The following is a 27719-nucleotide window of genomic DNA, read 5'->3' on the forward strand; positions in this document are numbered from 1 at the left end:
TGCTTCATAAGTTGATGAAGAATGTTGCTTTTGGGATAAAACAAAGCAATACAGACAGTACAACAAAAGATGTTTTGACACAGTAAGGATTAACAAGATTTTCAAAGAAATGGTAACTGATTCATCTAATAAATTAGTTAACACGTTAGAAGTTTAAAAAGTCTTAGTTAATATATGTACTAACCGGGGTTTCCTCCAACACTGTATCTTCTCTTGGTCTTTCCGATAGCATGCTAAGCCTCTCATTTGGTCTCTAGGAAATGGGTAACAATGAAGAGAAAAAAAGGAAAACAAACACAAACAAGGTAAGGGGACAGTAAACCAAAAAAAGCTTATAATGAAACCAGGCAGAAAAAAACTAATTCTGAGAAAGGCAACCATGAACCCAGAAAACACAGCTAGGGTGACTCCTTATGCCCAACTGAAAACATAGTAGCATCACAATCAGAAAATACCTTTTTTCCCTGCACTATTTACATTACCATCACACCTACACACAACAATGTTTTCCTGTAACAGATGATAGGAGAACATACACTCAGGGACAGTAAACCCAAATAATTTTCCACCTAAACTAATATACTACTTCAAAGAAACAGAGAAGAACATATGAAGGATATCCATAGTGACATGATAAGTCTCACTGTATACCAGTTATTTGCAAAAACGACATTACAAGAATCATATTAAATATATGGTATGAAAATTGTAAATTCGATGTTAAATTGCATACAGTTGACAAATATATTTAAAGGATCAGAAGCCAACAACATAAAGCCTATAGTGCATTTATAAACCAGGCTGAGGCATGCACACAGCCTGCTCTGGCAGAGTAGGACAGGAAAAGGTTTTGACAGAAGAGGGAACACCGCGGAACAGAAGCTAACACCACTTGTGGAGTGGCCATGATAGGGAATGTGATGACAGCACCCAAGAAGATAAGCGCTGGGCCCTGATCTATCTAATGAGGCAGAGACCAGACATTTGCTTTTACTGTAACAGAGGAGAAGTCAGTAGTCAAAGGACTCAAACAGCAGCAAAAAGAGGAATCATGACACATGCAGTGAGAAAATAATAATGATGTTAATCCAAATTATACCTAGTCCCTTTAAAACAAAGACCCCATGTTAGCCAATACTGCATGCTTCAGCTCAGAGAAACTAAGAAACCCACATGTAAACATCACCCAGAACAATTCAGGTCAGTGTCTCATTTAGAGTTGTCTGTAGAAAATAATCATTGAAGACCAATCACATTGATACTTGCTGGGCAGAAGTTATCCCTCCCTGGTACATCAGAAAGCGCAGCAATGACTCCTGCCTTGCTTTTGCTACAGTGAGTTAGTGGAAACTTCACCTCTGCCAGGAGAGCCAAGCTGATTGCAAACTTCCAGCTCCTCGCAGAATACAACTAAGAAGCAGAGTAGCTTTTTCTGAAAACAAGTATCGAGGGCTTAGAGTTAAACAATGTTTTCAGAACATTTTCATTTCAAACCAGCCTTTCAAGTAAGTATGAACATCCCCCCCCAGTCTGTGAGTTTCCACAGAGATTACAGCATCAGAATGAAGAAACAACTGCAGATCACCTTACTTTCAAATTTCCATGCTGAGCATAAAAGTGTAAACAATTACAGTCGTATCAGAAGTTTTGTTTGCTCCTACTAAGATGATCCTAAGCTACAAGCCTCATACCATTAATGCTAAAGATGACAAAAGTGTACATGATGAACGCACATGAAGATGAAATCATGCAGCGGAAAGCCAAATGGCGGGAGAATGAAACAGACTACACTGTGTAACTTGTAACAAAAACCACTAGCACAAAATCCTGTTCATGTCATAGTGATCTGCTGTCTGAAACACGGGTGAATAACATGAAAGATTTTATTGCAACAACACCTTTTGAAAGGGAAATGGAAGCTACAAGGAAGACAAAAGCAAGAACAAGATTTCTGGTGAATTCTGGATGACGCTTACAACTAGGAACCTGGAATTTCAGAGGAAAGGTTTTAGTTCAATCTGGGAAAGGCAGCACATGGGAGAAGACGGAAGGTTATGTTCTCATGATAACCAGGTAACACCAATCAAACAGAGCGACAGGCACAGCTGAAGCTTCAAGAGTAGAATCGGAGCCCCTGCTAAGAGGGAGGACAAAATGGTATGGCAAAACTGACAGCCTGGTGCGGGCGTGACAGATGTCTGGAGAAGAGGCCAGAAAGCCCGGATAAAAGACCATGTCTTTAGGTGAACTCTGAAAGAGCCAAATTCACTGAGGTTTGTTTTACGTGAAACTTGGGGGATAAATAATTACAGCAGCGAGCAAAGGACCGGTGGATGAACAACAACCGAGCAGCAGAGGCATTCAGCAGAGAGGTGACAGTGAGAACTGACCCCTCTTTTCCACCTCTCCATGCAGGTGTGAGTCTGAGGCAGATGCCACTGGGGGAACTGCCTTCCCATTGTAACTGCCTCCTGGTAGCAGGCTGCCAGGCAGACACGCCGGCTGCTACAGCCACTTGAAATCAGCTTCAAACAGCATTTCTGAGATCAAGAAAATTACGTACAAATGCAGTCATGAATGGCTCGTATTTTAATTGGATAGTCCATTTCAAGTTTGGATTACCATGTTTATTAAGATCTTACTGAGCTTCAATAGAATCAACTATGGTAATCAAATATTACAGAAGCCCAAAATCTTGATACATCACCAACCTGATCTCTGGAAGAGGTCCACTTACCAGGAGGGAGATAGCACAGTTCTAAAACTTGTGGATATTCATGATGAGGGGTGCATACATGAAGTTAGCATGTCTTCCACCAAAAATAACAACATCACTACTACATCAAACGTATGAACTTTGATCAGAGTCCCGATCCCTACAGGACAGGATCTTCTCCCATACCTACCAAGAGCAGCAAGTATCACGGGGTTTCACAGGAACCTGCAAAAAACTCAGCTATACAGTGTAACAGCCCAGCCTGAGCTGGACAATTTCTGACCTGGCCTGACACAGCACCTTCCCCATCCCCGACACTAACCATGCTGATCTGCTACCCATTCCCCTCAAACTGGGAAATACAGAAACCAGTATCACAGAGTTGGCAGGAATAAGCAAGAGAAAAGGAAACACTAGTAATGAAGTGGCTTAATAAACTGAAGAAAAAAACCAACCAGCTGAGAGTACCAAAGACCAGTAATTTGTGTCTCTACTTCCCAGAATCTCAGTTAAAACACCACTTACATTTACACACCCTGTGTATGTACAACCGTGTTACAAAATTTGGACAGAAACAGTAATAGACATCAATATTGAATTTTCCCAAAGTTTGCCAAGTCAACTGGTACTTTTAATTTGCCTGATGTTTTAGAATACTCATTTCTACTAGTTTCTACATATGCTATGTAGCTCTTGGGTTTTGTACATCATCATGACATTAATAATATCTTTCAAAAATTAATTAAAAGCTGCAATGCCGAATATTCTGGGTAACCCGACTTTCCACTGAGTAACCCAGCATTATTTTGAGAGGCAATTTTAGCAATGTGCATGCTTGTATGCTTTTGGCCAAAAGCTCCATCTTCCAACACAGTCCAAAGCGCACCAAACTCTGAACATGCCAAAACACTAAACAGTATTTAGAAAACATTATATATCCTTTTCTAACATTTCTTTTTCATATGCAGCCTTTTAACCAAAACTGTTTTGAACTAGAAATTCAATTCCTAGCAACCTAATATCGAGTATCTGACAAGTCAATAAAAAGCCTCTTAAATATGCATACAACTAAAAGTAAGGAAAAACACTGCCGAAGACGCATACTCCAACAGTATCAGGTATACAGATGGCTGAAACTATTATTTCACTTACATTTTGCTCCTCTGGTTCTAATTTTGGAATTTTGTGCGACTTGCGCTCTTCCGATCGGGAAGAGTCATGCTTGCTACTTTTTTTCCTTTTCTCTTTTCTCCCTTCATGTTTCGCCTTAGCATACTCACTCGCTTGTACTTCATTTAAAAGGTCCCCACACAGAGAGGACTCAAACAATTCCCTGCCGTTCTGGATAGTTTTGGTTATTTTTAATTTGATCTCTGGTGAGCCAGTCTTCTTTGGAATCACCGTTTGTGAAACTGAAGGTGGTGGTGGAGGTGGCAGCTGTGGAGGGGAAGGTTTTTCCAGAACATCGTGTGGCCTTGCGTTAGAGTTTTCCATTTGGTAATACTCTGGGGGACTAAAGTTTCTGACTGTTCCAAAACCATTGGCTGAACCATTGGGATATTGACTGTACGTCTGGTATTTGGCTTGAGGTTCGTACATATTGATTGTTGGTGGGTAGCCATTAGTGATGGGTGGAAGCTCCTCCGTCGTGGGCGTAGGGTACTGAAAGCCTTGCTGCAGAGCAGTTTCATATGGCGTTTGTCCACCATCTTCAGCAATGTCACTGCTGGCATCAAAGGCATCCTCTTGGCGGATGTTGGCTGAGTCAATGAGTTGAGGTGGTTGCTGAATTGTGTTTCCCATGATCCCTTGCATGAAAGAGAAAGAGAAATCCATTGTTCTGCTCCAGCATCCTTAGCTTTCCCTTTTTCTCATAGGGCCTAAAGGCGAGGGAAGGGAAATAAGAAGTCAGTGTAAGTCAAAAGAGAATAATTAAGCACATTTGTTGAGAAAAGAGATCTGAAAACCAGTCTCCCCCTCTCCATTCTGTAGCCACCCTCCCATGGATTTGGTATTACTTAATATTTAAGAAGGGCAATTTACACATTTCTGCGGAACAGCTTTTTTATGACTGCTTTTTTCTTTTCCAAGACATTTAAAGAAATGTTACAAGCACCTACAAGTGCTTAAAATGATGAGTCCAAGCATTATGAAGTCAGAATAATGGTGCTAAAACTCCAACCACTCGCTGCAGCCCTCCTAGTTTGGTGCTAGAAAGCATTATTCTGACATAAAGCAGTAAGACAGCAGACTTCAACCCTGAAGCGTACTGAAGATACCAAGTTCTCTTGACACCATAGCCACTGCAAACTGAACAAAACACAAAATCCACAGAGAGACCAGTGAAAACAAGAGAGAAACCTCTTCCTCCCCACCTCCTTGCCAAAATTCGAGACAGATGAGCAGCCCTTAGGCCAGCAGCAGACCTAAGCCACAGGCTTTTCTGAACAATGGCACAATTACAGCGAATAGGTCATTCCACCTCAGCTGCTGGGAAAACCAGTTTATTCTGTATGACAGCCTCAGATGGGGTTTCCCAACCTCCTCCCTCACCAGAAAAGCAGAGTAGAGTTTGCACCCATCAGCTCTCGGCAGCTAGGTGAGGAGGGTTATCCTCCTCACTCCCCAACCTCCCACCTCATTTTAAGATTAAACACTTAGGGCTTAAATACTACATGGTTCTGAGGGAGAGAAAAACAGTTTCAGTATCAAAAGATCCCCAAACCCTAAGGTTATTCACAGAATTAGATTACAGCTGAGAAGGCTGTCATACACACTTTCAATTTTTCACTGCATGCTAAAAACACCGAAATCAGACTAAATCAGATTTCCAAAATTCAACTACTGGCTCAGAGAAGGCTTTTGCATTCAGCTAAATAATCTCAATGTTCAACAAAAAGAAATACACAGTGACCTAAACTTCAGGTAAGAAATACAAGCTTTGCTTCCAAGCAAGGTCAATTCAGCCCTTCCAAAGTAAACACAGCTCTGTATTATTTATTCTGTCTCTGTGTAGGCATGAAGGAGGGTTACTGTGCCCTTTTGGTCAGGGTTTGAAATGACATTAACACATCCCACAGATACTTCTCATAATAAGAATCTACATATAACCCTGCCCACATTAAATTCTCACCCTCCCAATGCAATGCACCTCAATACCTTATCTAATAGTTTTCAAAACATTAAGAACACTTCCTCTGTGACTGCAAAAAGAAACTGAAGTTATAACAGTAACAAGTAAGAACTTGACCAGAATTTTGCTGTATGTATTGTGGACTTCATATTCAGGTTATATTGATGTTTGCATTCATCTTTAAAGCCCTGTGCAATCAACTAGGGGCATATTTATCACTGTAATTAAACGACTTAGGGAAACAATAGCACAATGCTATGCAGCAGAATTCACTAATTGCAGTAACTTTTAAATCTTGTGGCTGTAAAACCACCCCTTCCATCCAGCAGCTCTCTGCACATCAGCCACAAAACCAACACAAACATGTTACTGCGGAGGGGACAGCGTATCTGAGGGACAGTACATAGAGCAAGCAGGATTGCGTATCAAGGTCAAAAACACAGCACCACCACCCATTCTAGGAAGAGGAAGTGGGACTGCTTGTACTATTTACCAATTAATTGTTACTTTACATTGGCCAAACTGAAGAGCAAACAATAGATTTCTCACACTAATAAGAAACTGCACCCTAGGCTGCTAGGCTGCTTTTATTTGTTATTAAAATGAGGTTCAATCTTTTTTTTTTTTTTTTCTTCTGAATACTTAAAAAAACCCCAACCTTATCTTGAGAAGCTGCAACAGCATTTCAGTTACCCTGGCATATCCATTGCTGGATGGACAAAGTCAAAGCAGAAATAGTTTAAGAAATTTTATAATTACTCTTGAATTCCCAGTTTTTTATTTCTGCCATTTTCTTTTAATAGTAATTAAATCTTTCTTTTACACAAATACTCCAACAGCAAGACCATCCATTTAGTTTAGCAGAACTAAGCACCAGAATGTTAAATACAGGATCTGTTAAAAATTGCATGCCAAGACCCAAACTTTGGTGTGGCCACACCAGAACTACAAAAAAGGAAAAATTAACATGCAGAAAGCAAAACTCTATAAAACAAATAACTACACAGCTTTCTATGCTTTGTTAAGAATAACTCTGCTTATGTCTCAGGGTATTTGAATAATTATGCTTTATGTTTTCCTGCTTACAACTCTGACTAAGAGCAGAAACCTAAGTTTTGAGTGCTGCTGTAGGATGCTAATCTGATATGGTAAATTAATTTCAATGCTTTTCATTTCTCTCAAGAGGAAAAAAAGTATGAGAATTCATTTAAAAGACATTTTTCACCCAGGTGCAGGTTCTTTGGCCTCACTAGCAATATCAAATATCAAGGCAGACTACTCATTTCACTAGATAGTACAGCTCCTCTAACAAGCAAGTATCTCACGGTGCAAGAGGAAAAAACCCTTGCTGCTGCTACCACAACAACTAATTCTCATCCAGCCAACACCATCCAATTTCAAGCCTCCACAAACCCTCATTTTCAAATCAGCAATGGGTATTTGCATTCAGAAGGCTGTCTTGAAACTGTACATCTGTTTAACCATCTTCTCATCATACAACTCACCAAGTATAGGCTGAGAACTTGTGCCTTAACTGTCACATCAGCGAGAAAAAATCCCCACCCTCTCTCCTACTACCGTGACCTGTGGGTTACGGATTTGGTCATCCAGTTCATTGTCTGGCAGCAGCTTAAAGACATGTTGCCGTGGACAACGTTAGTGGAATTCTGATCTGTTGTCACGCGCTGGTGTGTTGAATTCACATCTTTCTTAAAGACTTCTCTAAAACTGAGCCACATCATCAGGTGAGGCTGCATACAAAACACCAGAAAGCTGTTCACACGATCCGCAGGCAAACATTTCAGTTTGAGCAGCACTGAAATTGTATAACAGCCTTAGCAAAAGGTTTTTTTGCCCCAAAAAGCATTACCCTACCTCATCTCTTTGAAATAAGAGCAGCCCTTTTTCAATTACACTGACAACTTCCAGTCTTTCCTTAAGAGAGCTTCCTTTTCCACTTTAAAAAGCTGGGATATAAACCAAACTATTTTGCGCAGTGTTTCACTGGGACACCAAGTTTTATTTATTCTCTGGGATGTTACAAGCATGTATCTAGCAGATTACAACGTACTGTGCTATGCTAGTCGTATTCACCCATTTTAATTCCATCTACAAACATCATTCAGAAGTTGATGATCTACAGACTGCTAAGTAATTTAACAAAGCCTGTTTATGAGCCTCTGCCATGCTCCTAATAGCAAGAACTCCCTGTCACAAGGCTAGAGCACTAAGCCATGACAACACTACAGGCTTCTTGTCACAGTCATGTCCATCTGGGTCTGCAGTAAGATGCAACACTTGATCAATGTATCCAGCAAAAGTCCTTACCTGTACAAAAAGAATGATCTTGCCAGGAGAGCTTATGTTACTCAGGAAGGCTGAAATAAGGTAGACTAGCAAAAATGCCATTCTGCTAGTGATGAGAAGTTCTATGCTGATACCTTGGTACAACTATCCCACCAAAGCAGTATTAATGAGATCCAGCCACAGTATTAACAGAAATCAAAAGCTGCATGACAGTGTGTGGTCCCTCTTATCTCCTCCACATACAGCCCTCCAGGTCAAAGTCTGCCCACGCTGTATCACTCTTCACAGCACCCAGTCCCCAGCTGCAACAGCTCATAAGGCTGTCAGTGCACTCACTTCCACAGATACTAATTGAAGAGGGTGGGTCATTGGTGCGCTTCATTTTGGTACGTGACAAAAGCTGCGGGTTAATGAACTTCAAAATACTCATATTTGATTTAGGAGTTACCAATGAAAGAGGTTTTGATTTTTATTTTTTTTAATTAACTCCTTTCTGGAGCTCACCTGTGTAAAGTAGTCCTTGATGATAGCCTATGCTTCACAGCTGGGACAATTTGTACACCCACCTCATTATTTTCCTATACAGGCTGCAGAAGCAAAGATGATTTCCTCACTGAATTGTCACTCTCAACAGTCTTAAAACACAAGAGGTTGTTCTCCTCCCACAGACCTTACATCATCGCGAGCTTCTTCCTTCCGAGCCTTTTGCTGTCATCACAGTTAACACACCCAGATTTTCCCACCCCTCTTCCTTTCCAAAATTCCGCATTAGTTTGTTAATTTCTCAGTTACTACCCAGCAAAGCAGCATCTGGGCTGCGTTAACAGCAAAAGGACAGCCCCTGGAGCTACCAAAACAACAGAACAAAACAATGAATCCTGAACATACAGGAATCTCAACATTTAAACCTAAGGAAGGATTACTTCATAGAAGTCACTCCCAAGCTCCAATACAAAAATACCCCATCATTGTTAAACATCAACAAGAGGCTCAAGAGTCATACTTACCCTTCCTCAGCAGAGGAACACTACCTAAAATCACGTGAATGTGATTTTCAGTGATACATGTCGATCTTGCAGAAAAGTATTTCAGAATAAATTCACTGCAACAGCAATTACTCTATTAAATTACAGCATAGGCTTCTTGCAAGCTGCAGAATTTCACTTCCAAATATGACCCATAACAGATACTGCACTGATACAACATTGGAACTCAACCAGCAGATAAAGAAACTAATTATTTCAAGGTTTATAGGAAATACTTTATAGCAGCTGGGAAACAAAGTGAAACCAACAATAACTTCAAAACTGCAACCGAGTTTCTTAAAGAGAGAAAGAGCATTTGTTCTGTAAAACTGGGTAGCTGGCACTCTGTACTTGTCCTTTCCCACGGCTGTAGGATCTTCTGACAGAGCAGAGAAAAAGGACTGTTTACAGACACTCTACACACAGACAATGTTTGAGCAAATATTTTCATGTTGTCCATGGGAGAGTCACAATTCAAAGTACCAGAGGAAAACATAAATGAAAAAAAAAGTATAAGCAGTAAAAGATAAGGCAGGTTAACGCAGTAGAAGTCTTACAGTGTTCTTTCTTAAATTAACACTATTTGTTTCACTTCCCATCCTGAGCCTCTCAGCTTGACTCAAAAATAATAAAAAAATAGTCTGTTACACCTTCAACAGCGAGCGTCCAGTCATGGGACAGTTTCAAAGAGGTTAAGAATCCCCTGGGTTCACATTTTCCACCAACAACTGCACTTAAACTGAAGTAATTTTTAGCATGAGTATTTTGCAACTTTACTCTCAGAAAACAAGACATTTACAAAGTTCTCAAATACTGCTTTCATACTACAGTAGGCTAAATAACAACTGACCTCTCAGATTATCAAAATATTCTGAACAATGCCGATCCCATTTGATGAAAAGTTTTTCTTCCTCCCAAAGAGGGAGTTTTGTAGGTTTGTGCAAAATACAGCAACACAGTAGGACTTCCCTACTGAAATACACAAACACGAATCTATCCACTGTGTTATTGCTCAATCAGGAAGAGATCAAGAAAGCGAGAAAAGATGCAGTAACTATGCAATGTGTAAGAACCACTTCCTAAATGTCAGAAGCACACACCATTGTTTATCACCGAACAGGACTAAAGGTAAAAACTCCCAAGCATGAGGCGGAAGGACCGTCTCCAAAGCCTGCTGGAGGCAGAACTCAGAGGAGCTGGCCATACCTAGTCCATGGCAGCCAGAAGCCAGTGCAAAACAACAGCACTTTCCCTGCATAACCGAGACCCACAGGGTCCTGTGCACCTTCTGCCCACTGCTACCAGCTGACGAACCCTGCTCGGACCAGCACAGACACCTGTTAATCTAAGCCTGGCAATCACCACAGCAGTGAGCTGACACAACACCTACTATAAAAAAAAATAAATAAAATGTAGTGCATGCATATTTTAAATTGAGTTTCCACAAAACCTTTTGGAATTAATTTTACCCTTTTCTGTAACTACCACGTGGGTAGCCCCACTGAAGCAGGTAGGTTAGCACTTGTTAGGGGTAAGGCATTTTACATAGATGGTAAGCATTGCAGCGAGAACAGAAACAGTCCTACTGGCTCACTGACTGAGTCGAAAAAGCAGCAATTTGAGTCAGTCTGATGTGTTCAGTGAATGGTGTCACTGCCTTGTCACCCTGAGCTGGACTTTCTGTCAACTGTCTTGAAAGCAGAAGTTCTAGGCCATCTTCATGCATGAACAAAAACTCGGGTCCTGTCCACACAGACCTAAATCAGAGATCCAAAGATCCATTCACGTCGTACCACGCCTTCATTACCTGAGTCACCACACATATGCTTGCTGTCATTTTCTGTGCTGTTTCATTCCAGTGTATGCCTGTGTCTAACCTGGGCTGGTATGGGTCATCTCAAATGTCTAATCCACACAGCAGCTATTTTCAATTGATGTTCACTGCTATAAGTGTTTGACAGACAGACAGCTGTTTGGCTGAACAGGCTAGGTTGGTCAGGTTTTTTAAGTGATGCAATCGACTTCTGTCATGTCTCCACCTCTCTCAAAACTTTAAGACTGCCCAGCTGGAATCATGTGAAATGTACAACTTGCTTTTGCTGAAGTTCAGTGAAACTTGTACACACCTGCCACCCAACTCCTTGCTAGAGCTGAACAGTCACCTCAAGTCACCTGGAGGACCAACTTTATCAACTGTAACAGTATCCTGCAGTGTTCAACTTACATGAACTGTAGGCAGAAATAAAAAAGTTATTCTTACTGATCCCTGCATTCAGTATTTGTAGTCTGCTTTGTAGGATGTAGGACATGCTCTGGATGTCCTTAAGAAGTCATGCATGGCAAGTTTTATTTACACACATTGTGACAATACCAAGTTTTACAACAGCACACAGATTCACTAGCAGAAACACTGTAGCCTGTGGATTTCCAGTGACTTCAGCTGGACTGAGTCGCCTCTTCTGACAGACACTGATGGTGAGTAAGAGGCCTCTTGACAAACATTAAAACATCTAGTAAGGCTGACTACTTCCCTGTATATCTTTCTAAAGGTGGTTTGTTTGGTTTTTTAATGCCATAAGAAATAGTCACATCTGTAATATGGTTTTGATAAGGCTGCTTTTAACAAGTTTCCCATAGTGACGTGGAAAGAAACAACTGAACAGCAAGGGAAATGCTATGCATTGAAAAGAAAAAAAAAAAAAAAAAAAGGAATTAGTCTTGAAAATGAGCTTAGTGCACTTGTTTGTTTTTAGAGCCTTGGGATTCAAATAGGAAACATGGAGGAAAATCTTTTGGTCTTCAGTGAAAGTCACAGACTGATATTCACGTAAAACCAGCAGTCAGACCTTTGGCGATACCTAATATTGTCCGAGTCACAACATGCCTTCACATATCAAAACTAGTGTGACAGCTGCAACATATCTCATGTGAATCACTTCAAACTCAGGCAAATTTGCCAAACTGAAAAATACAAACCACAGTTGTATTAGAACAAAACATACAGTCTGTGATCATCATTCTCTACTCTTACTCTGTAACTTCATACAGCACACACTTTTTGGAGCAAATCTTTTCAAGCAGTTCATTTAAAAAAAAAAATAAAATCTAGCTGCCAAAACATTACCTGTGCATATCTACGATACAGTACTAGAAGATCTAACCAGGCATCAAAACAGGCTTCACTTTTTCTTCAGCTACAATTACAGGCTACTTTACATTGTCTTTTGAGTTGGTTGGTCTATCTAGACTATGTTATCACTAAGGTAATTTAAAAAAAACAAACAAATTGAAAATCTTAAACCCGTATCAAAACTGCCGAGCGTATTGACAGTCAAAGAAGAGTGAGACACACAACAAAGTAAAGTGCAATGCAATGGCACCGGAAAAAACAATACTCCAAGAAACGACAACCCTACACTTGCATGCAGCTCCTAAAAAGGTTTTCATTCGTGCTCGTATCTGAAGTTGACAAGTGCGAGGCTCGGGCACAAAGGCGGCTGTGCATGCCTTCGCAGGAGCGCCCTGCGGGCTCCAACCCCAAGTTTCTCCCCGCCAGGTCCTGGGCTCGCCCAGAGCGACCCCGGGCGCTGGCCCCGGTTCCCTGCCGCAGACCGGCGGGGCCCGAAACCCAGTCGGGTGCGACAAGCGAGCGGGTCCCGCCGCGCCTCACGGAGCGGGCCCGGCCCGGCCCGCTGCGGCCCGGCCCCGCGCCTCACGGGGACGGCGGCCACCGCCGCGCCGCCCTGTGCCCGGCCCGGCTCTGCCCGCGGGTGGGGTCGACTCGGGACGGCCCGGGGCCCCCCGCCCCCTCCCTCCCTCCGCGGGGGCGGCCCCGGGGACCGCGCCGCCGCCGCAGCGCCGGCAGCAAACATGGCGGCCGCGGCCCCTTTAAGCCCGGGCGGGCCGGCGCCGCCGCCGCCCCCGCCAGCGCGGCCGCCCGCTGCCCTCACCTTCAGTCTGTTCCATTCTAACTGCCCCCGCCGCGTCCACCCAGCCCAGCGGAGACAAAGGCCGGCGGCGGGGGCGGCGGCGGCGGGCTTCCCCGCCTCCTTCCGCAGCAGCAGGCCGCGACGGAGCCCCGGCCTCGATTTCCGCGCCCCCGCCGCTGGCGCCGGGCTCCGCCCCGGGAGGCCGCCCGCCCCCCCACCGCCCGCTCCCGGCCGGTGCGGCCAAGGGGAGGCGCTCGGCGGGGCGCGGGCGGGCGCGGGCGACCGCTGGCGGCGGGGGAAGGCGGCGCTCCGTGCCGCTCTGCCCGGATCCCGGCCCCGCTTGCGCGCCCTCCGCCTCCGCCCCCCCCCCCCCCCCGCCCGCCGCCGCGCACTGCGCAGGCGCACGCGCAGGCGCCGCCACCGCCCCCCGCACCCCCATTGGCCGCCCGGACGGCGCCCGCCGCAAGGCACGACGGGAGCTGTAGTCCCGCGGGCCGGCCCGTTCCCAGCAGCCAGGCCTCTACAGCCACAGTCCCCCGAAGCGCACGGCCTGCCCCGGGTGCAAGAGAACCCCTGGCGGGTGTCGCCGAGGCACCGGGCCGCTGGGACGGGCTCCTCGCCGCGTTCCCGACAGCGGCAAAGCGTGTGGCCCGCTAGCCAAACACCCAGCGCGTGGGCCCGCATGGGCCAGCGTGGTGGGGGGACGTCGGTGCCCCGGCTGGCCCCGCTGCGAGTGCAATGACGGCTGCGGGCACCGAATGTTGGGTACAGGCACGCGGTCCTGCAAAGGCCAGCGCATGCCGAGGCATTACTGACCCCACCAAGCTGCCAAACCGGGCCGTGCGTTTGCACCACCGTTAGGAAACGGGCACAGCCCAGGCGAGGCGTACCATGCGTTTAATTAGGCCCAGGCAGCATGAGGCCTGGGAACAAAAAACATTCTGCAATCTGTCTTGCAGGGTCTAGGTCTAGCTCCTGAGGTTTGGCATCTGGGTTGGATTGAGAAAGAAAATGCTGTCATCCTCAGTAGTTTCTAATCCTATTTTGGCTGGAAAATTATGCATTGTGATGTTTGCAATTAATTCCCCTCCTCCACAACCCTCAAGTCTTTCTTTTGCAGAAAACACAACTGAAGTGCGCACAGTAAATCTTTTCTGCAGCAAAAACATTAACACGCAAGGAAAAAAAAAAGAGGAAAATGGAAATGGAAAGCAAGAAAAGCACAAGGGAATGGAAAGTAAATAAGATGGGAAGATAAGATGACATCTATTATTAGGAAAGGAAAAAAGAAGTCAGATAAACCAAGAAGATTTAGGTAGAGAGACATGACACAACACGAAAGAGGAAGCTTAAGAGATACGAGCCTTCTGAGTCACTGAGCAATGATTTCTAAATTCACAGCTTTTCCCATTGCCCAGAAAGCAGGGGCTCAGAGCCCACAGCGAGGCAGTGTGTGTCTTGGGGGGGGGGGGGGGGGGGCAGGAATTGCTATAATAAAGTGAATTTAAGAAGCAATCTTAATCGTCCTCCTTAAATACAATATGGCAGAAAAAATGGAGGTGACCTAGAAAAGGCTTTCTCTCTCTCTTCTCCCTTCTGTAAATTCTAAAAGCCTAATATTATGCATTAATATTAAGGTCAATATTAATATATGGGAGGTCCTGATGCTCCTGCAGCTGAAGTAGTCAAGGGATGACAATATATTTTTTTTCCGATTCCTTCTGACAACTAACAAACATTTTGACAGGAATTACAGTTTTCCCCCTTTTTTCTCTTGTTCAATTTTCTTTCACATTACCTTTTCCTGCTCCTGGTATTTGTTACTGGAAATGATCTGCTGGCTGGAAAATGGCACACTGCGCTAAAGCTATGAGCAGGATGAAGGAAGCGCCGCGACAGCAACTTCACCGTTCTTAGTCCCTGAGGAAGGCTGGATGATTTGTGCAGTGTCCAGCACAGAACACAAAATAAGGGAAACATAACGCACCGCTTTGCTTACTCTGTGCAAGGACTACAACACATAACCAGCTATGTACAATCGTGGTAATGTGTGATCCTTGCCAGGATCGCCACTCAGCCTGCACTGGGGAACCTGTGGGTGCTTGACCCCAGCCCTCGGGAAAAGCCCTTCGGTTGCTCCGCAGGCACTTGGGACCTCACTGCCAGGCTCCACATTTCCAGCTCCAGGAGATCATCCCACATGGTTCAAGCCAACGAGCAACCACAGCTCTATCTGTAACAGACCCCAGCATTCCTTATACGCCACACAATTGAGTGCTTTACAATAACCCCAACGACGTATGCAAGAGAAAACAATATTCTCGAACAATCAAAGAGATGGTGAATTCTCCCTGAAGAATGTTCCCCTTAAAACACAGCATGCTAATCACTTCCAGAAGCTGTGCCCCAAATCGTTCTGCCTGTATGCTTCAGAACAGTTCAGAACCAACACCTGTTCCTGGACAAATGATCTGTGCCTGGTGCCATTCCCAAAAAGAAGGGGTGGTGTTGCTAAGGGGGCTCTGAACAGCAGCGCAGAAGCTGCAGCTCTCTAACACAGCAGCATCAAGGAGGGGCTCTGACTGCCCTCACCACTTAAATGACTTTCCTAAAGACTCTCCCCCCAGCTTAACACAGCAATAGAGCATCCATGTATCAGTCTCCTTTGAAACACAAGTGTCTAGCCCTCGCTCAAGCAGGAAAAACTCCTGAAGACATGATCTAAATGTGTTTTAATCACAGTTTTGAACACCATGAAAACCAGAAGGTAAATAAGCACATCCAGCACACCCTGGTCTGCATTGTCTTAGAAGCCACCTCATGAATTCACATTGAAATACACCTCTGAGGAGATGAAATCAGCATTTCCAAGATCTTGAAAGCTGGAGTCCTACCACAGTAACACAGATCTCCCACTTCAGCATGAGGAACAAAGGACACCTTCCTGAGCTGGGTTCAGAGCCCAGGAGCTTGTGCTTGCCTGCTCATCTAGTTTTAATTTCCTTTCCTATTCTGTCACTTCCTCAAGCAAGAGCCTCTCCCAAGGGGAGAAAAGAAACAAACAAACGAAAACTCTCCTCTGCGATCCTAAGGAACGTGGTTTACCACAACCAACTCCGGCATAACAAAGCACACAGGAATTAAATTGTACCATTACATGGACTGCATTAACAATGCAGAAATGGCTCTGACAGTAAAAAAGTGTTTGGATTAATGGTGGAGTTTGGGGTTTTTTTTCATGATTTAAAGAAACTGGAGACCAGTCCTTTATGGGAAACATGTTTTCCAACCGAACAAAAACACAGCAACACACTGACAGCTCTGGTGGCAGACCTCGGGATCTTTCTGTCCCCCTTTCTTACCCATCTTTCCCAATTTTATTTCCTACTTTTTAAAATATTGTTCATTTGTTTTGGCACCCATTAGTGAAGTTGCCAAAGGGCTACAAATGTTTTCCATTGTGGGCAATAAAATGTTTTTTCCCCACTTGTTCCTCAAACACAGAAAACATTTCAAGAGGCCAAGTCTCCTGTTACCTACTGAGAATGTTTCCCCAGCTGCCTACATGTTTCATCAGATCCACAGACCCAAAGTATTTGTCTCAAACACGTCAGGGCTTGAAAGTCTGACACCCAATTCCATGCAAAGCTGTTCTCAGGCGATAACACACAAAAGGAGACTCTACTCTTACGTGCCCTGTCATACACACAGCTGCTCAGAATATGTTCTACTCTATATATAGATAAAAATTGTAATCACTTAAACAGGAACCTTTCACATAAATACAAGGGCTTGTTCCATACAAAAAAATTAAGGAATACTATCAGCGTTTTGCTGGATAGTGTGGGCTGCCTGTTGCAGACTGCCAAGCTACGGATGGCGTTTTCCCCTTTTGAAAACCCTATAAATGCACCAGGAAACACCTGACACGGCCACCAATGAAGCAACACTTCACTGTGCGAGTGAACTGCTTAACAAGCTCTCTTACCTTTCGCCAGGACTCCAGCCAAGGCTTCGAGGAATGCAGCAGGCACGCAGAGCAGAACCAGAGAGTCCCTTCCAGCCATGAGCCCGCCTCCGTGCATGGCTCCCGGTTTCTCTCCTGCTCTCCAGGTGCTACATAAATAACAATGAAAAGGCACAGGTGAGGATCCACCACCAGCCGAGCTCCTCCAGCCTCACTGATCGGGCAGGAGAGCAGCCACCCCTGGGAGTGCGCTGTGGCTGCCTGCGGCAGAACTAACGAAAACCAATGTAATGAGCGGCAGAAAGGATGAGACCCCAGGCCCCTGCAACCCCCAGGCCCTACTGTAGGCCTCACTGCGGGCCCCACTAGAGGCATCAGGCCCAGAGGCCGGCCTAGTCCCTGTCAGGGGCTCCCGTCTCCCCAGACCGGAGCCGAGCGCGCCCTCTTGCCACCCTTCCCTACGTCACGCACCACCCCAGTGCCTCGCGATGGCGTCACGCACCGGCCCATGACATCACCCTTCAAGGCCCGCCCTCTATCACGTCGGCGCCTCGGCTCTCGCACCCAATGAGCGGCTCTTCCGGAGGGCACCTCGGGTCAAGCCCCGCCCCTCCCCGCTCCCATTGGGTGACCTCCGGCACGGCCGCAGTCCTGTCTTCTGATTGGCTCCCGCCGAAGGGGCCGTGACGCAACGCGATGGCGTGATGGAGAGGGGACCATAGAGCGCCGCTCGCCGGGCTAGAGCGCCGCGGGCAGGGCGCGATGGGACGGCCCGGGAGGACTGGGGCTGCGGCCGGGCCCCTGGCGGGGAGCGGGGCGGGGCAGGGCGGTGGGCACCGGCCCTGGGGTGGCGCAGCCGACGGCCGGGGAGGGACCGCGGCGCCGGGGGAGCTGCGGGGAGCCCCGCGGTGCTAGCCCCGGCGTGGCCCGCTCGGCAGCCCGCAGGTCCCGCTAGCAGCCGCTGCACGGGCACACCGGGGATGTGCCCGCTGCGCGGGCCGCAGCGCTCCCCGCCCGCTCCCCCAGGCTCCCCGGCCGCCGCGCCGTGCTGCTGGCGCTGAGCGCCCCGCCGTTGGGCGCCATGGCGGCCTGCAGCTGCAGCGCACTCCTCGCTGCCGCCAGGCCCAGGTAAGGCGCGGGGCGGGCGCGGCGGGGCGAAGGCGCAGCAGCCTGGGGGAGACCGCCCCGAAGGCAGCGGGGGGCTCCCTGGCGCCGTAACGCTTGTCTGGAGCGATTTATTTATGGCGGCTGGTCTGTTCCGCCGTGTCCTGGCGTACACGCTCAGTGCATTATCAGCCTTATCAAACAAAAAAAAAAAAAGCCTTATCAAACCAGAGTGCTTCTACAAAAGATTACCGGGCTAAACGTGAGAAGTACAAAGTTTGATTTATCTAAAACTAAAGGATTTCAACAGCTGTCATAACACACAGCAGCCCGCGAGGTCTTGGCTCTTCTAGGAAAAGAGATCGGGCTCTCTGACCCCTTGTCTCTCCCCGGTGCACAGCCTGCCTTTTCCAGCTGAGGCTGCTGGGGGAGGGAGGGGGCAGGAAAACAGAGAACTCCGTTCTAGAGAGGGGAAGGGGCTTTGGTTTTTCTCTGTTTGCAACTGGGAAATTTTAGCTAGTGCAATCGGGTTGAAGGGCTTCCCAGAGACAGTCTGAAGTCTTGAGTTATTCTCCCTCAAGAGAAAAGTTGTTAGTGGGGGACAAATGCTTGGTATTTTATCCACTACTGAAGGATCAGAATCTCAGATTCTGAAGCATCTACAAGATTGATTTAACGAGATTCATTTGGCACTAAGAATATTAGTTTGTGTGGAATGCCGAGGTACCTAAGCCACAGTGTACTATTACTTGCTTAAATACCTCTCCAGTTTCAGAGGCTCCCATCTTCTTGCGTTCTCCAATTCTCCATACACTCCAGCTGTTGCTTTTGTCCAATTAGTGGATTCTCATTTAAACCAGACTTGCATAAGAGCCTCTGAAAACCTGCCATCACCGCACTGTGCGCGGTTGGGCTTTGGCCTGCCTCCCTCACCGGCTAACATTGTGCGAACGTTTCACATGTCCACCTGCTTGCATCAGGAGCTCCAAGACGAACCTCCGCCCCACCGAAGCACTGTAAAGCAGGGCACTAAGCCTGCTAAAACTCCAGCAAAACAAGTCGTAGAGGCTGCCGGGGGGAAAAAGTCTTTACGCCAAAAAGTTGTGGATGAACTGAAACATTATTACAATGGATTCCACTTGCTCTGGATTGACACTAAAGTGGCTGCCAGGATGGTGTGGAGGCTGTTACATGGTCAGGTCCTCACTAGGAGGGAGAGACGAAGGGTAAGTGCCAGACATACAAACACCTTGCTAAAACAATATATTAAAAGGCTTACTGTAATGAAAGAAGCTTAGCCACCCAGTTTCCACACTTCTTTGGAATACTTTTTTTTTGTCTGTCTGGTTAAATAATAATTTCTGCTGTGCTCTTTTCTGTACAGTTGATGAGAACCTGCGCAGACCTCTTCCGCCTAGTTCCCTTCCTGGTGTTTGTTGTTGTCCCCTTCATGGAGTTTCTGTTACCTGTATTCTTGAAGCTCTTTCCTGAAATGCTGCCGTCGACCTTTGAGACAGAGTCAAAAAAGGTTTGTGCCCTTCCTGAAGATGTAGACTGTATATTCCAGCTCGCTAGCACATCTGTACATCTGCATAAAGAGCTGTCGTTTCCTGCCTGCTGCTGTAAATGAGTGCCAGCCTCATATGCATGTCTAGGTCAGGCAATCCTAGCTTATTCCTATACAGTACAGCAGAATTTGAAGATTGTACTGTAAAGAGTGATCAGTAGGAAAGTGCACAGCAATTTCATTTTCTACAGTAACCAAACTTTCATTGCGCGCTTTCAGTGCTGACATCTTATTTCTTCACTTTCTGAGAATCCCCTCCCTTCTGGTTTTCAAGTGGAATTTCTAATTATGTTTTATTTCCTAAATGAAGGAAGAAAAGCAGAAAAAGAAATTAAATGCAAAGCTGGAGTTAGCAAAGTTCCTGCAGGAGACCATTGCAGAGATGGCCAAAAGGAACAAAGCAGACACAGGACAAGGAAAACAATTCTCCACTTACGTGCACCAGGTAAAATGGGCTGTGCTGGGGATGACAGCAATAGGACTTACACCAGCCTTAGTGCTGTTATTTTGAGCAGATAATATGGGATTTGTACGATTGCAGAGTATCTGCCAGCGCAGAGCTGTCCTGTCAGGTGTTACTGTTAACTGGATACCCTCTTGCAGCTAATAGGCTGCTGACACTGGCTTTTGACCCCATCTGTCAGAGCTGTTTATACAGACGAGCATTTCCAGCCTGGAACAACAGTGAAAGTTTTACACTGTGAAATCCTTCAAGTGGCCACTCAAGAGCACTGCTTTGCTTCGGCTTTTTAACTACATCATTCTGTTTCCAGCAAGAGATGGGAATACCGGTGTGAGAAACAGGGAGGGCTTCTTCTTTTTAGAGGGGGAAGAGGATTCAGAAACTATTGTGCTGTTCAGGTTTGGCTTTTGGCCTTGATGCCTCTGCTTTGTTTAGATTCGTCACACCGGCCATCAGCCCAGTACCCAGGAGATCGTACGCTTCTCCAAGCTCTTTGAGGATGAGCTGACCCTGGAGCACTTGGAACGACCGCAGTTAGTGGCTCTTTGCAAATTGCTTGAGCTGCAGCCCATTGGCACCAACAACCTGCTCCGCTTTCAACTTCTGCTGAGACTCAGAACTATCAAGGCAGATGATGAAGTAAGTTTAAAATAGCACAGATGACACTGCTTTGGTGGAATGCATGCTTTTTGCAATCTCAGGTTCTGCCCTCTGAATCACTGCCTGCTTTATGCAAGGCACTGCCCACACTCAGTCCTTAGATGTGAAGTTTAATACTGATGGCAGTCAGATTCTCCACATGAGAGATTCCAGGAAAAAGCAGAATGAGATTCTACCTGCACCCTTGCTGCGTTTGGTGAGCCCAAATGAGTGTGGCACTGCAGAGATTGTCACTCTTTAGAACACCCTCGTATTTTTACTCTGGAGTCATACTAACTTGTAAAAAAAAGAGAAGTTCCAATTCTGGAATAAATGGCATATGGAAATGCCAGACTTTAACCAACTGAATTCAGTATGAGTATATAATGTGACTGGATTTATCTAGCCTGGAGAAGGCAGAGGGAGAATCTGCTTGCTGTTTTCAACTGCCTAATGGGGTTACTTAGAAAACAAAACCAGCCTTACAGATGCATAGTGAAAGGACAACAGGTAGTGGTCTTAAGTTGCAGCAAGGGAAATTCCAACCTGGTAAGAAAATTAAAATCAATGAGGGGTAAACAGTGGAACATGTTGTCTAGAGGTTGTGAAATCCCATCCCTAGAGAGGCGCAAAGCATAAATGGAAAAGACTGAGCAATATAGAGAAACTTCTAAGTTAACCCTCTTTTGAACAGCAGGTTGGACTGGGGACCTCGAGAAGTCCCTTCCAGCCTACATTTTATGTTTGTGTAGGAACTGCAACTTGAAATGGTGTTAAGAATCTATTATGACACAGAGGAAAGACTGGAAAAGTTCTTGCTAGTAAGAGGTAACTAGTTCTGAAAGGCATGTGCAACTAACCACAGCCTCAGCTTTAAAGCTTGCTATCTTGACAATTCTCAGGGTTGTCTGCCTTTGAGTGAATTCTTCAAATCTGTAGCATCACATGTAAAAGAGAAATTGTCAGTAATTGAGGCAGGGGTTGGACACAGAACAAAATGATCAGGACCAAAGTTTTTCATCCTCTGTAGCTGAAGACTGTCATCTTTCAAGGACAGAATGAATTATCTACAGCAGGGGTCCTCAAACTACAGCCCACGGGCTGGATACGTCCCCCCAGGGTCCTCAATCCAGCCCCCGCCCCCTGCCCCCCCCCCGGGGGTTGGGGGGGAAACCAAGCAGCCGCAGATGACTGTCTGCTACTTCATCTGTGCGCCAGCCCCCTGTTCAAGAAGTTTGAGGACCCCTGATCTACAGCATCATTTCCATCTCACCTTTGTATTGGTATGACTTTATGCATGCTTACCTAGAGATATTTCTTTGGTCTGAAGCTCATCAGTTACATCAGGGTTTTGGTTTACTCTGTGCCTAGGTAGGAACATTCCTTTTTGTTTCAGATGATTGCCAAGGAAGGAGTCAATGGCCTAAGTGTGTCTGAACTGCAGAGTGCATGCAGAGCCAGAGGAATGCGATCGTTGGGTCTCTCAGAGGAGCAGCTAAAGGAACAGCTCACACAGGCGAGTATGCTCTGGTCTGCTCTTGTTTGACAAGATTTCTCCTAGGACAGAGTGGCATGCACTGTTCGGTTCAGATTGAGCAGGCATAGTTTTGCTAAGAATTCATGCAGGTGGATTCTCACCTGCATAGCTGAGCATTAAGGCATGTAGTATCCAGATTATGTCTTAGACTAAAGAGAAAACCAAGTAGCATCAGGATCAGTAGGAGCAAGACGAAGTTGGGAGGGGAGCAGAATATGTTTTAAGCTTCTGAAGTAGCCAAGACTTGCAGCAGAGCTAACACTAGTCTTACAAGCATTCAGAGAGATTACAGACACTGCTGTAGATGCTGTATTTCAGATAAGCTGTAGGTAATTCAAAGCATTTGGCTTTCACTGCTGGCTGTTTGTCAGTAGTGGTGGTGATAACTCACTAGTAGCTGGAAACTTCCTCTAGTGTGTGTTCCATCAGGTATTCTTACCTCTTCAAAACTCTTTCTTCTCATTATGGTAACTTAAAGCTGTGTTAGGCAAACTCAAGGCAGCTTTAAGATCTTTAAGGACAAAGAGTGCTATATAAATAAGTACTGACATAGAGCTGATATGAAATAACTTTTCCTTCTGTTTTCTTCTAACAGTGGCTGGATCTGCATTTGAAAGAGAATGTTCCACCTTCTCTGCTCCTGCTTTCCCGTGCCTTGTACTTAATAGATATAAAGCCACAATCTGTTCCAGTTCCACAAAGTAAGGTGAGTTGTTTGAATAGAACTTTTGGGTTAATAGTTTAACCATTATGCATTATAAAGGTGAAGCATTGTGACGTTGAATCTTGTTCTTTGGTTCTCGAAGTGGACTGATGTTGTAACTGTGCTGAACTGTGTGTTCTTCCGTAGATAGGTGAAACCGCTGAAATTGTGACATCCGTCCTTGAAGGTCAAGAGACCCTAATGGATCCTGCTCCCATTGTACAGGGAAGAAAGGTTAGGAAATAGTGGTCTACAAGTAGGAAAATGAGTCTGTAGTGCTGTAATCTTTGGGAGGAGCGTCTGAACAAACCTTTCCACAGCTGGACAAAACCCAGCATTTGACACATTATGATACAATGTGCACGTTGATGTTATGTGCACAGAGCACATAAGCACTGTATATTTTTCATGATGTACATGTTTTTGCCTGATGGCCTCACAGCTGCATACTCTGACTTAAGAGACAATGGAAGGGTGCTGAGATCTGCTGTGGCACACCTTGTCCTGTTGTTGGGTAGTAACAGCTGGTTATTCAATACCATGTTCCTAGCTTTCAGCTAGAAGAGCACTCACAAGCTTCTAAGCTGCTTTAGCCACGTAAATACAGAGACTTCAATGCAGGGATGTTTAGCTCAGAGAAGCCAGTTAAAGTTGACTTGTTTTCAGCTCTCCTAGTGGACTTGGGCTGAGTTGTCTGGGACAAAAAGAGTCAAGATCGCTAGAGTAAGAAAGCCAGAGCATATGGTTCTCAGCATAAGGCTGAAGCTATTTCCTTAGATTAGTCCAAGCTGCTAAAAGCAGCAACAGAAAATGAAGGAGAATACTGTGTCAACTACTAGAAGTATTTCCAAATGGCTCTGTTAAATTTGCGTAGGGGAAATGACAGAAATGCTGACATACAGCTTTTGCAAACGTGCATTGCAGGGAACAGCCTTACCTAGAAAGGAGAAGGGACTGTACAGAGTCTAGCTAGAGCTTTGTTTTCTGAAAGGGTTCTGTAACTTAAAGCTGCTTTTTCCTTAAAGAATGAAGAACTTGTGTCTCAGCCAACAGAGAAATTGCCAGTCTCGGAAGTGTTAGTTAAGCCTCCCTCACGAGAGGTAAGCTTGTCAAAATTCTTAGACCTTCCAAAGGAGATTGTTCTTTACAGAACTTACAGACAAACTGGAAATTTATGCTACAAGATGTGAATATTGAGTTCAAGGAGTGACTGAAGAAATTGTGGATGAGAACTGCATGGGGGGCTGTTAAATGCAGAAATACAACATGTGACTGAGAGGCTGCAGTCAAACTGGGGAAGGTAGCGGAGCTTTGTGGGAAATGTGTGTCCATTCCTTGTGGTCTTCGTAATAATCTTGCTTTGGACCACTAGGTTAGACCAGTCTTCTGTCAGAAGTGTTAAGTGCCATTTTGTATCTGTAAAGACAAGTCACTGTAGAAATGTTTTTTTGCTCTTTTCTTTCTGTGAATACTTGATTTTGGTTTAGCTGCTTATGTCTACATCTAGGATGCCCACTTAAGGCAAGTTTGGGAGTCCAGACTGACATTTTACCAACAGGAGAATGTTCCTTTACCCTGAAGAACTGTGTTCTTAGTCAGCTGTTACTCTCCAGGGCAGCTTCCCGTAGTAAATGGGAAGATAGCCTTCTTCAAAAAAGGTGTTGAATTTCAGGAAGCGTTTGTATTGGTGCTGCCTAAAAGCTGCCACTTTCTCTTACACCTAGACCAAAATGGAAGCATCTCAGAGCAGCAAGGCCGGTGCCAATGGAGTCTAGCCTGAAACCAGCGAGGACTGTTTTAACGCTGGGAGGGAAGAGCTTTCGTCTCTGCACCTCCTTAAAAGAGAAGAGTGATTTTCCAGGAGGCCACGAGCAGGTGTCAGCAGCCCTCAGGGGCCTCTCCCTATTCCAAGCTTATTAGCAACTAGGCCGTGCTGAGGCTACCTGGATATCTTCTGTACTCATCCCCTACCCCAGCCATTTTAACTTATGTTGTAAATATTTTAATAACGATGCTACTGTCTGTGCTGTTACTGAACAGGTGTTTGTGCTCTTAAACCTTAGGAAAGGCAGCTTTTTCATTGTCATAAAGACCTGGGCACAGAATGAGCTAGGCTGGAAGTCCAGTAAAGCCTGTTCCACATTTTGAAATCCTGTGCAGGAACATACCCACATATCCAGGGCTCGCAGGTTGTCTTGCTGCTGCAGCTTTACAAGCTCAGGCTCTTGATCCGAGTTAGTGTGATTTAACCAATAACTAGTGCACAGAGTGACCCATGTAGCCATCGTATTTCAGTCACACTTATAAACGGAGGACCAGCACTCTCCTCAGGGGTGTGGCTGAACTTTACTGTTCAGAAAGACTTAACAGCTTGCTGGACTTGCAGAGCGGTGAAGGGGACAACTTCCACTGTGTGAGCATTTGCATTCATCAATAAGAGCTGCAACAGGTGCCAGACACTGTTGCAGAAGGCAGAGACTTGCATTTTTAGGGTCCCACTGGGTTGTGTGAGTTAGCAACCTGGGGACCCACACACATTTCCCAAGTCTGGTGTAAGACTTGGTTGAAATTTTATCAGGCTCAGAACTTCACATCAGCAAGTGCTCTCAGACTTACTATACTTTACAAAATAATTCTTTACAACACTCCAGTGTTGACTGGGTTTTTTTGGTATCCAGAGGAGGATACTGAAAAGCTGTTTTTAGCATTTGTAATTTTCTTACTTCGTCCTACGTAAATGTTCAAAAATTACTCACATCATGGATTTTAAATATGTATATTTATACTCACTGTAAAATTAAAGTTAGACTTGGTGCTAAGTAGAATGAAATGTCTTTTCTAGAGGTCAGACAGCCTTTAGAACAATCAGACTCAAAAAAAGCCAGTCATCTCAAGGTCAGGTGTTTGAGCACTTTAAACATGTGACTTCAGGCTCTTACTAGCAATGTAGAAAGAGCTTGCAGAAGACAGCTGCTGTTGTACTGTGTTCTTAGCTCTGTACCTGCACCCCTGCCTTGTTAGTACAGGCAGTATCCCATGCTGAATATTTGTGTTTAACTGGTGGCTAGTAAACGAGAACAAATGCTTCAATAAAATAACCCCATTGCTCAAGTGTTACTCCTGCCTCTGTGTAGCACAGCTGAGATGTCGCTGGTGCTGTTACTTCGCTGGCTGAGACAGAATAGCCTTTGGCTGCTTGTCTGTTTAACAGAAGCCTCGTCTCCAACGCTGATTGTTGCTGTTACTTGAACAGAACTGTGACCTAACATCGGCCGAGCCTGCTTCATCTAGAAAAGCAGTTTGTCCCCTGAAGAGCTGAGTACGAATGTTGTTCAGTGCGAGGTTTCACTGGTGTTGAGCACCAAGACTAGAGTGAAGAAGTAAAAGAATGCAAGTAGTTTCTGTAGTATGGCTAAAGCAAGTAAATAGCGTAAATTCCTGATTTCAGGGTGAGTGGGAAGAGCTACGCAAGGGAAAGGTTCCCCTGTTGTGAAGCACACAAATAGGGTTTGCAGAGCCAGCCTAGTTCACTAAACCTTATCAAAGCAAGATGTCACAGACAGGAGGGAAGTTGTTACCTTTTGATAAAGTAAACAAGCTCCATGTAACTGGGTAAGATTTCTTGAAGTGCAAAAGAAAAGAAGCAGCAGTGAAATAAGCTTGAGTAAGTGTTGCTGCAGGGATTGAGGCAGCTGCAGCCAAGCCACGTGTTCAGGATCTGTGTTATCTTCGAGTCACCAATCTGCTGCATCGATTCAGAAGCCAAAGTTGTGTGTGCTCTCATGGGGCTACACATGCAGCTTCAAGACGAGTAGAGAAGCCGGTACTGCTAACCAAAGGGCCACTGCCATGGGGCCACAGTGGGAGGCCTCCTCCAGGTGTCTGCAATTGGCATTTGAGACCGGCAGCTCTCGAGCTGCCGCTGTAGGACAGGCAGTGTCGCTAACATTAATGCAATCTGCGGGAATCAATCCCTGTTCCACACCAGTGGATAGGTACAACAATTCCATTACTATCAATGATTTTTCTAGCTCTGCCACACTGCCCCAAACCCCCGTTTGTTGCCAGCAGTCAGTAGTTCACATTACTATTACCAAGGGACATGTTTTTCAGTATGATGTGAAGTAATTAGTCTACGCAGGAAGCTCACAAATAAACCTCAGCCAGGGCTTCCCCTAAGCTGGAAGCCATCGCTGGTACCTGTCATGGTTTAACCCCAGCCAGCAGCTAAGCACTGCACAGCTGCTCACTCGCTTTCCTGTGCCAAGGGATGGGGAGGAGGTTCAGGAAAAAGGTAAAACTCATGGGTTAAGAACAATTTAATAATTAAAATATACTAATTGTAATGAGGAGAGAGAATCCCAAAGGGAACAAAATTCAAAAAGGAACAAAAAAGCCCCAAATGATATCTGCTCACCCCTGGCCTAGCCTGGCCCCCAGCAGTGACTGGCCGGCCCCAGCCAACTCCCCCTGGTTCATACGCTGAGCGTGAGGGTCTGTGGTATGGAATATCCCTTTGGCTAGTTCAGGTCAGCTGTCCCAGCCGTGTCCCCTCCCGATTCCCCATGTCCCTCCAGCCCTCTCACTGACGGGGTCCAAGAAACTAGAAAGCCCTTGACTTAGTATTGA

General features: G+C 45.5%; 2 protein-coding genes across 12 annotated transcripts in view; one reads left to right on the forward strand and one right to left on the reverse strand.

The window, feature by feature from the left end:
* The window catches only part of NSD3 (nuclear receptor binding SET domain protein 3), a 52122-nt gene extending 34884 nt beyond the window's left edge, over positions 1 to 17238 (reverse strand). For 3 of the 7 annotated variants that reach the window (XR_008825990.1, XM_056362796.1, XM_056362791.1), the window contains exons 1-3: positions 13132 to 13464; positions 3869 to 4596; positions 185 to 253 (exon numbers count right to left, since the gene is read on the reverse strand). Coding sequence is in view for 6 of the 7 variants with exons in the window: in XM_056362796.1 (XP_056218771.1) it covers positions 185 to 253; positions 3869 to 4552 (753 nt within the window). In the remaining variant the exon portion in view is untranslated. Of the gene's footprint in view, positions 1 to 184; positions 254 to 3868; positions 4597 to 8177; positions 8450 to 10031; positions 10137 to 10988; positions 11222 to 13131; positions 13465 to 17098 lie in introns of those variants that run through there. The other 4 variants (XM_056362794.1, XM_056362795.1, XM_056362793.1 and 1 more) reach the window with 4 other exon arrangements.
* Positions 17239 to 17822: 584 nt separating this feature from the next.
* Positions 17823 to 26201, forward strand: LETM2 (leucine zipper and EF-hand containing transmembrane protein 2). Of its 5 annotated transcripts, none has more exons than XM_056363126.1 (10): positions 17823 to 18205; positions 18951 to 19407; positions 19566 to 19709; positions 20059 to 20193; positions 20647 to 20850; positions 22247 to 22366; positions 22983 to 23093; positions 23238 to 23324; positions 24116 to 24190; positions 24578 to 26201. In XM_056363126.1, the coding sequence occupies exons 1-10, from the start codon at positions 18159 to 18161 to the stop codon at positions 24608 to 24610; spliced, it is 1413 nt and encodes a 470-aa protein (XP_056219101.1). In that variant the 5' UTR covers positions 17823 to 18158; the 3' UTR covers positions 24611 to 26201. The 5 variants fall into 5 exon arrangements, with proteins under 5 accessions (XP_056219101.1, XP_056219098.1, XP_056219100.1 ...); XM_056363125.1 differs by having other exon boundaries at positions 17825 to 18205; positions 24815 to 26201; XM_056363123.1 differs by having other exon boundaries at positions 24116 to 26201.
* The last annotated feature ends 1518 nt before the right edge of the window (positions 26202 to 27719 follow it).

This window comes from Falco biarmicus, chromosome 18 (genome assembly GCF_023638135.1).
Source record: "Falco biarmicus isolate bFalBia1 chromosome 18, bFalBia1.pri, whole genome shotgun sequence".
Taxonomy (NCBI): Eukaryota; Metazoa; Chordata; class Aves; order Falconiformes; family Falconidae; genus Falco; species Falco biarmicus.

Bases quoted from the DNA above. Each gene is read 5' to 3' on its own strand.
- LETM2 (XM_056363123.1), top strand. From the start codon at position 18,159: ATGGCGGCCTGCAGCTGCAGCGCACTCCTCGCTGCCGCCAGGCCCAG. The intron at 19,408-19,565 runs GTAAGTGCCAGA...TTTTCTGTACAG, and splicing joins CTAGGAGGGAGAGACGAAGG to TTGATGAGAACCTGCGCAGA. The intron at 19,710-20,058 runs GTTTGTGCCCTT...TCCTAAATGAAG, and splicing joins TTGAGACAGAGTCAAAAAAG to GAAGAAAAGCAGAAAAAGAA.